The 9,631-nt window shown below is 33.5% G+C and overlaps 1 protein-coding gene across 5 annotated transcripts in view; it reads right to left on the bottom strand.

The window, feature by feature from the left end:
- Positions 1-916: 916 nt before the first annotated feature.
- LOC149800341 (uncharacterized) overlaps positions 917-9,631 on the bottom strand; it is a 30,256-nt gene continuing 21,541 nt past the window's right edge. For 2 of the 5 annotated variants that reach the window (XM_089959944.1, XM_089959947.1), the window contains 3 exons: positions 8,959-9,045; positions 4,322-4,426; positions 918-3,531 (listed from right to left, as the gene is read on the bottom strand). In XM_089959944.1, coding sequence (XP_089816070.1) covers positions 2,926-3,531; positions 4,322-4,426; positions 8,959-9,045 — 798 coding nt within the window. In that variant the 3' untranslated portion in view covers positions 918-2,925. Of the gene's footprint in view, positions 3,532-4,321; positions 4,427-8,958; positions 9,046-9,631 lie in introns of all 5 variants that reach the window. The other 3 variants (XM_089959943.1, XM_089959945.1, XM_089959946.1) reach the window with 3 other exon arrangements.

Genomic DNA, 9,631 nt, shown 5'->3' with positions numbered 1-9,631 from the left:
AGAAAGTATCTTTATTTCACCAAGTGTTAGAATTTAAGTCGGTGGCCAACGGACTTTTGGTATCATGATCCCTAGAGGAGCCTACTCTGCCTTGCGTACCATATGTCAGTTTGACTACCTATGTAAGTCTCCAAAGGAAGAAAACGAGCAGGCAGGTGTCTGGTTAGATATGGGTAATCAGCTGCAGAACCTTACATCTAATCGTGTCCGATTGGTCTGACTGGTCATCTTAGTTACGAATTTCGTCACTCAAGTGTAACGAAAACAAGGACAAACACACTTTATGAGCAGACTGCTCATGGTGTGACTGTCCATGAACTTCAAACGGTTGGAAATCATTACAGGTGATGACTCATGTACTATCTCCGCTTTTCTGATAAAATGCACTATAAAACTGGAATATACAATAAAATACATAGTTCCATTACTAAATGTATTAATAAAGCAAGTAGTTTTTGAGGATGATATGAAACATGAGTAAAAGGTAATACCTTAAGATATGCGAGTTCTAATATTGAAACGGCTAAAGCATTGAAAATTATTAAAACGCACTCATGAAAATTATGAAAATACTGGCAAAATGATCTTGTATTATTTGAAAATGTTCATTTATGTGGCAGAAGTGCTTGTTAAAGGCACTACCTACTAACTCTGAAGATCATCTGTAAAACCTCATAAATAATAATTACATATGTGATTAAAAATGTGATAAAAACCCCACGAACAGTTTATGCCTTGCCTAATACACTCTCCTCACTAAAAAAACAACTGCTGCTACTAGTACTACTGTTAGTACTACTACTACTACTAATAATAATAATAACAATAATAATAATAATAATAATGATAATAATAATAATAATAATAATAATAATAATAATAATGATAATAATAATAATAATAATAATAATAATAATAATAATAATAATAATGATAATAATAATAATAATAATAATAATAATAATAATAATAATAATAATAATAATAATAATAATAATAATAATAATAATGATAATAATAATAATAATTGACACTTAGGAGCGATTAATTCAATCCATCCATTTGTAGTACAGATCCAAAGTTACGCAATTCTCATTCTCATGCAAAAAAATATCCCACTTAAGGGGTTGAAAACAACATACATAATGAGACAAACATGACGACGAACGCTACTGACAATTATTGGAAAACTATTGTCAGTTTGCTTTTTTGAAATTTAAAATTAAGGGAATGCTTTCAATTTTCACGAAATAGGGGCTGACTACTCTTTTCGATATATAACGATATCATAATCGAGGTACTCTGTAAATATGGCAGAGGTCCTAGAGTGAATTTGTGGCCGTTAAAAGTTCAAGAATGTTTCAAAAAATGACCCGTCTTTAAACTCATGTTTGATTCGTAGAAATTGAATGTTCAATTAGCATTTATTATGTCTGTTCTTTTTAAAGTGATTTATCCATTAATATGAGGATTATCAGTTACTCCTATACTTGTGTGAACGTCACAATGTTGCTGATAATAAAATGTTTCGATACTATTTGATTTTACTCTCTACGAAAAATTCCAGTGCTAATGTCCTTCCGTATTGAAGTGTGTCGCTTCTTTTCTCATTATTGTTAAATATTTGTTCATGTATGTAACTGTTTTTGGATTTCTTAGAAATAAAGACTTATATCTCAGAAATGTAAGCAATTGATCATTAATTGTATAGCAAGTGCTAAAAATTCTCATAAGATCATAACATACTTGTTCTTTAAATAAATACCAATGTGATGAGTGCCAGCTTACTAAAAAGTCGCATTAAAAGTTCTTTTACAATTGCGAAGAATTTTCTAAGAGTCTCTCTCTCTCTCTCTCTCTCTCTCTCTCTCTCTCTCTATATATATATATATATATATATATATATATATATATATATATATATATATATATCCATCCATCCATCCATCACTATCTACCTTTGTGTGGAGTCGAACGTAAGTTTCCTGATTTAGAGTTAAGCACCTTAGAACACTGTTCTTTTATAGAAAAACATTTACTATTCTCGAAGTTGCTTAGTATGCTACTCAATCTGATTATTTATATATAGCACTGTTTTTACTGGCTCACTGGCTCACTTTTAAATTATTATAGATCAAATAAGCATAATTGAACGTACAGTTTCAAATTCCATGCTTCAACTCAGATGATAAAAGTTAAAACTCAATCATTAAAGGTCACCATTATCAGTTATCAGTCTTTGTGTTACAAAATCGATTCAGGTAACAGTTATGCGACCCTTCATGGAAATCCTCTCCAAATGTAATAACCTTTCAAAATTATGCCAATTCATAATTTATTTATAATTTAGTGTGGTAGAATACCTGAAAGGAACCTTCTTTATGTATGGTCTTCATTTTGAATGTGAGCGGAACTAGGGTTGTTTTCTAGATATTCATCATATATAATTTCAACGGACTGGAAGCTTCCAAGTATTTCACAACAGAAGAATGGAATACTTAATTTATCTATAATACTTGCTTAGAAAACTGAACGCGGCGAATTTTCCGGATAGATTTAAAATAAATTGTCTTTGTCCGTATATGTATCAGTTTGGCAAGGTTGTTTAGTGGAACAAAAACAGAAACGTTCTCTTAGCGAACGCACATATTAATTTGCTTACCACCTATTGTGCCTAAAACAATGAAGTCAGTTAGAAGGTTTGTCTTTCAAACTGGAATAAATACTCTTTTTTGTTTTCTTATGCTTTCTATATATGTTTCCACTTGATTATTCTCCATTCTTAAATTCAACCGTCGTTAGATCCGTATTGAATAATACGTTGTCGGGACAGAAAACTAATTCACGGTTGAAGCTTGTTTTACATTCATTTTGTGTCCCTAACTTTTCACCAGTTATCTCCCCCACTGTCGCCATCCCCTGCTGTTAATCATGAAGGAATGAACTTTGGTTCTCTTTTCTTATCACATATTCCATTCGTGCACGGCCAGAGACGTCGCTTTTACTGACATCCTTCGAAGTTTTTGTCTTTTCCTTGACCATATTATCACAGGTAGAGTAATTAGAGAGATGATCCACTTCCTGGTCATTTGCATCGGTATAAACACCATCATCAGAAGCTGCAGTATGTACCTGACGTGTGTCTCCCGAAATCTTAACAATGTTATCATATTCATCCCCATCTTTATTATCAGCAGTTATTTCATGTTTCGTGGATCTCCCGTGCGATCCCTGAGCAACTCCCTTTTTCATTATTGGACCGTCCTTATACAGGAACAAGGCAGGCCATACAACGTATTTCAAATACATTCCTGTTTTTGTGTAGCTTGCAAACTGGGCTGCATTAAAAATGTGTATATCTTGATTGACGCCATGGTTGTGGTCATTTCCAGGGCTGTCACCAAAGTGTAAATGCATTTGGGGATCTTTTATACACATTAGCCAGCATACACGTGTGCATACCTGCATATATTTGTCAGTAGCAACATAGATTTTGTCTTCCATTTGCCTTTTCAATCGGTTCTTGATTTTCTGTTAAGAAATAGAATGAAGATTATGTGAATCATAATATGACAATACAATTGATATTCTGTTTGTAACATCAAGGAGTTGAATGTACAGAGTAATTAGGTCTGGCTAAACCAGAATAGAGAGATTACTTCGACATTCCTTTATTACATTCTGTCCTCAAATTGTACAAAAGGTAAGGTTACAACTGGTTTAATTCTATTTTAACTTGTTATTTAAAATGTTTTAATGTGTATTTTTAGTCATGATGGACTTGTGCAGAAAGAGGCACCTTCAAATTATTGCCATATATTCAAATTATTGTACCCATTAATTAAAAAGACCGGAAAATTGAATACCTTTCAGAAAATGTAGATTTTAGATCTTAAATCGGCAATACAGCTAGACACCTCTAGGTTTACGAATCCGAGTTTAGTCTGTGAATGAAGGTTATTTTTTCTCAGCAGTTCAAATTAATTTTGCCTCTGTCTCAATATGATGTGAACAGAAAATCGATTTAATAGTGAGATGATTTTTTTAAGTATACCATCTTGACACCGACAACAGTTTAGTAAGGCCTGATCAATGGAGAAGGTTGGAATATATTAATTCCATACACAACCTAAAGAACCAAATCTATTATCGCATTGCTGCCACATACACGGTTGAAAACATATACTAAACGGAATGGGCTAGCATATAAACAGCTTAATCAAAGTATAGCCCTGGTAAGCTGATGGGGTAATGCCAAACAATGATCCATTGTGCTCAAAAAGTAAAGCATTTTCTTAATAAAAATAAATTTAGATCTCACCTTTCCAATACGAGTAATATTTAGATCCGGATTCTTTCCTCTGTATTCTCGAAGTCTCTTCTCTGTTTCCTTGATGACCAGTTCGTCTTTTACCTGGAAATAATGCTTTTTGAAAGATGTATTTATGCAACATTCACAAAAATGACAAAAGTTCTGTTCATGATTTGTATTGGATTATTCATAATAAACCTCTATACTTTATAGTAATAGCAACAAAAAAAGACTCTTTTATTTAAATTTTCTTGCGATTATAATAATTGGACTCTCTTAAGATTTATTGTATTAAATGTACTGTTACTTTTAATATCAGTGTTGAGCGGAATTTATATTGGAACCATCAGATCCATATTGCTCCTGATCTATATAACCTGCAAACAGATATTTTATCAGCTGTTCACACTGGAAAATAAAGATTTAGTTTTGTGGGATTTAACGCCATTTTCAGCATATGATAGGCTATACATGGCGGCCAGTATATGTTGTTTAGGAAGAACCCGAGGAAACATCTGAGAAGAATCGCCCGCCTACTGGAAGTTACTTGAAAGCTTTATCACATACCCATGTTGGCAGATTGAGAGACTCGATTGTGTGTGTTTGTGTGTGTATGTGTGTGTGTGTGTGTGTTGTGTGTGTGTGTGTGTGTGTGTGTGATTTCGATTTGCAATATAGCTTTAACAATATTTTCAGTCATATCGCTACGTTGTCAGCAATGTGCAGTTTATAGTGATGCCTAGCACTGGAGTGTCATGCCGCAGACATGTAGCAGGGTGTCCCTATCAAGTGACATTATCCTGACACAAGGATGACCAGTCCTAATACTAGCCTCCCAATGCTGACAGCCAAGAGAGGCAGCTTTCAGTACCATTTTTATAAGTCTTTGGTATGACTCAGCCAGGGTTCGAACCCGCGACCACCGGCAACTGCTCTAACCCATGGAACCCACACAGATAGAGATGAGATATGAGTGATTTTTAAAGATAATCATCATGGGCCACTCAGCCACTAGGGGCCCGGAAAAGAAAGAAATATAATTTGGATACAAAACCGTCCTATAAGAAGGTGCAAATTATCAATAATAAGTACTTCCTGCTTTTCAATATGGCTCCAATGCATAATTGTTAAATCCAAGGGCATTAACTAACCGTCGCGACACAGGACAACATCTTTGGAGAATACGAAGTCACCACTGAAAACAATCGTCACAGGAAATAATAAAGGAAAGTTGTTGCATTATGCATTGAAAGTAACGTGTTTCACTAAGTATATGTTCTTTCCCTATGTTAATGACAGATATATTTTATTCTGAAGTACACGCAGATAATAGTGTAACGAGTGTTCCACCAGTTGCAACATATCGGTATTTACGCAGGAAATCAACTTTTTCTATCGTACACAAAATTATATTTTTGATACTTTGCAAACTATTTGACCCTATCTGAAAAAATCGCAGTCTGACCTGTCCAGAAACGCATCACAGCGGGTTCATCACTGTTGTCAAGTTAGTAACGGGAAATAACTTCAAACTTTATAGAAAGCCGAGACGCGTATAGTCAAATTATGGCGTAGACAAAAAAGAAGTAGAAAACAAAACAAAGAAACAATGTATTTGCTCTAGCTCATGACGTTATCATGTTTCTTGTAGCAGATAACAAATATAACTTCTGCTGGCGCACACAATCAAGTGAAACATGGAATAATAGGGATTCTTGTCTTTCACGTGTGCATATAGGAATGACCAAAATCTAAAAAGTATTTGGCGAATATTTGCTATTTTGCAATCCAAAGTTTATACTAATGATAGATAGATAGACAGATAACAGGGTTTGTTATTATTTGTTATTATCTCAAAGATAAATGCATATTCACCAGTTTATCTTCTTTTTAAAGCGAGCACTAATCTGTTGATATCAGTTTCATTCACATAATGCAACTAGCAACATTTTAACGAGCATCAAATTTTAGAGACTTTAGCAACCTCATTAATGTTCGCAGGAATTTTATACTAACTAAAATTGTATGATGAACATTTTCTATTTGTGGACTGATAATATCATATGTTGAAATAATAATGCAAATGCACTTTATTTTGTCTATGTTTACATATATGTGTATGGTTTTGTATCGTAAAAGTCTAAGATACTACATAAAATTAATAAGTCATATACAATTTTGATATCAGGTATAAGCTGAATTGTTATGTCGCAAGTTTCGTGAAATGAAATATTAGTTAAAATTATAACTTGACTTGATAGGTCAGATATCGATATTTTAAGCAGTACAGCACGAGATAGCATTCCTTGACTGAAAGTTACTGATTAGCATTTCCGTTTTACTGACGTATAAAACAAAACCTACGAGGATTGACCAATTGTAACTCTTATGTTTAACTGGCTTCGTGATATCACGGACGCACTGTGATATCACTTAAGCTGTCTTTTTATCTTAGCTCTACTACCGAATAACTAATGATTATATTAGGCGAATTCGGATTAACTTTTATTTTACTCCATTTGCGGTAAAAATTGGAATATTTTGAAAAATGAATCTCTCGCCAAGGTCATTCGTATTTGTATGTTCATATTGTGCTAACCACACCTTTTGTTACTCTTCCCTGCACTTCTTCTTATATTACTAATACAAAATTATCACTGTAATACATCTATAGCTATGATCTGAATTCGTTTACAGTTAGTACTGACCGCTCCGGTGGCCATGTGGTTAGAGCGTCCGCCCCGGATGCGGCAGGCCGTGGGTTCGAACCCCGGCCGAGTCATACCAAAGGCTTCTAAAAATGGTACTAACAGCTGCATCGCTTGGCGCTCAGAATTAAGAGGTTAGTGTTAGGACTGGTCAGCCTGGTGTCAGAATAATGTGACTGGGTGGGACATCATGCTACATGTCTGCGGCATGATGCCCCAGTGCTAGACATCACTTTAAACTGCCACACTGCAGACATCGTAGCGAAATGACTGGAAAATTGTTAAAGTTACGTTAAAAATCTAAATTGCACACACACACACACACACACACACACCAAGTTAGTACTGTTTATACGACAATGGTAAGTGATTTAGAAACCGTGTCTTGTTTAGAAGTTGATATTTTAATTTTGAGCGGCTCGATACTAGTATTTCCGCGACCAGTAATACCGTATAGAGAAACAAACACACACATGCACACACACACACATATGCAGGCAAACACACACAAACACACACGCATATATATATATATATATATATATATATATATATATATATATATATATATATATATATATATATATATATATATATATATATATATATATATATATATCTATATATATATCTATCTATATATATATATATATATATATATATATATATATATATATATATATATATATATATATATATATATAGCGATGCGGGTTGTCGCAGGTAGGAACACAGACCGAGGTCGTACCAAAGACATACAAAAATGGTACTAACAGCTGCCTCGCTAGGCGCTCAGCATTAAGATGTTTAGTGTTGGTACTGGTCGGCCTGGTGTCAGGATAATGTGGCTTGGTGGGACATGATGCTACATGTCTGCGGCATGATGCCCCATTGCTAGGAATCACTACCAACTGTCATACTGCATACATCGTTGCCATGTGACTGAAACGTTTTTAAAGCTATGTTAAAACACACATGCACACAAACACACACACACACACAAACACACACACACACACACACTATGCGATATTACTGGTTGATTAGACACTAGTATCAAGCAGCTTAAAATAGTTTCGTCATCATTCACATCTTATAACACGTATAAGTTAATTACTGCACGATGATGACAAATCAATATGATTGCTGATACCAGCTTATAACTGGCTGTCCAGAGAACCAGTCTTAATCTCTCTCTCTCTCTCTCTCTCTCTCTCTCTCTCTCTCTATATATATATATATATATATATATATATATATATATATATATATATATATATATATATATATATATAATATCCTTTGAATTAAATAAAATTATTTTAAAAACCCCAAATTTTGGGGGCAGGTACGTGTTCTAATGACAATGAAATTAGCTCTTTTATCTTTTGAAGGCTTGTTTAAACATGCAGATTTCGATATCACTTTACAAAATGCTTTTTTCTTTAAAAAAATTGAATTGTGTTTTTTCATAGAAATAAAATTTATTATAGAGACTTTTGGTATCGATTTTGACACGGATATGTTTGCAAAACAATTAACAGGTTGTGATCATATTATGTTAAGTGGAGCGGAAGCTATGCTACTTACAAGCATAGGTTCATACAATTTTATTTTAATTTGATACAAGACTGGGTACCTTTATATGCTATTCCTTACATTCCTATCATAATATTTTACGATAACATAGCACCACACCTTTCCCCAACCCGGGAATAAGACTGGTAAAGAGGATTGGGAGCGCGTAGTGCACAATCCACTTCTATTGGATTATCATTCCTTATCCTACCCGCACACATGGGAAAAGCTCTATTACGCTACACATTTAATCGATTAGGATTCAATATTACATTTTCCTTTATCATGTCTTCTAGTTAATCAATTTAATATTTAAATATGGTATTCTTGGCTATGATCATTACGTGTCATTTCCAATACCTTAGACATTCCCAGATAACGTACAATCGCTTTCTTCAGACCTTCCGAATGTTTTCTTGACGCAGATAGGCATTCTGCGTAAATAACCTGAAATATTACAATGGATAAGTAATGAAATGTTCCTAATTTGGTTTTTGTCTCGACTAAAGTTTTTAACCACACTTTATTCGGACTGGGCTATGTATTAATGTTGGTTTATTTTGAATTTTTTTTTACAAATAAACTTATCTGTAAACTGAGTGTATTCCCTTTATTTGTTGATTTTGCTTGTTTTATGCAATCGATATCATGTTAGTAACATAAATCATTTATATTGTTTAGGTGCAAACCATTCAAATGTGTGGTAAATTACTGTATTTCATGACGGAATTTGATGGTTATGTGCTACTAAAATTAGACAATTTCTATTAAATTGAATACTCTATTACCATTTAATTGTTATTATTATTGTTATTATTATTATTAGCATGTGTCATTTATTTAAAATATATTATTTGTCAATTAAAACTGCATTCTTTAATAATGGAACTTAACAGGTGTAGGGAGCGAAGTAGGAAATTACCAGCTGTCACGACAATACATGTCCAGCTCCTTACAATGTCATTTACATATCGAAGTTAGATGACTGATACAGTATTATGTATGTCTGTCTGTTTGTATGTCTCTATCTATT

Source organism: Sinohyriopsis cumingii, chromosome 5, assembly GCF_028554795.1.
Source record: "Sinohyriopsis cumingii isolate HCF-2022 chromosome 5, ASM2855479v2, whole genome shotgun sequence".
Taxonomy (NCBI): Eukaryota; Metazoa; Mollusca; class Bivalvia; order Unionida; family Unionidae; genus Sinohyriopsis; species Sinohyriopsis cumingii.
Note: the sequence above shows the minus strand (reverse complement) of the source record. Positions and strands in the feature narration are given on the sequence as shown.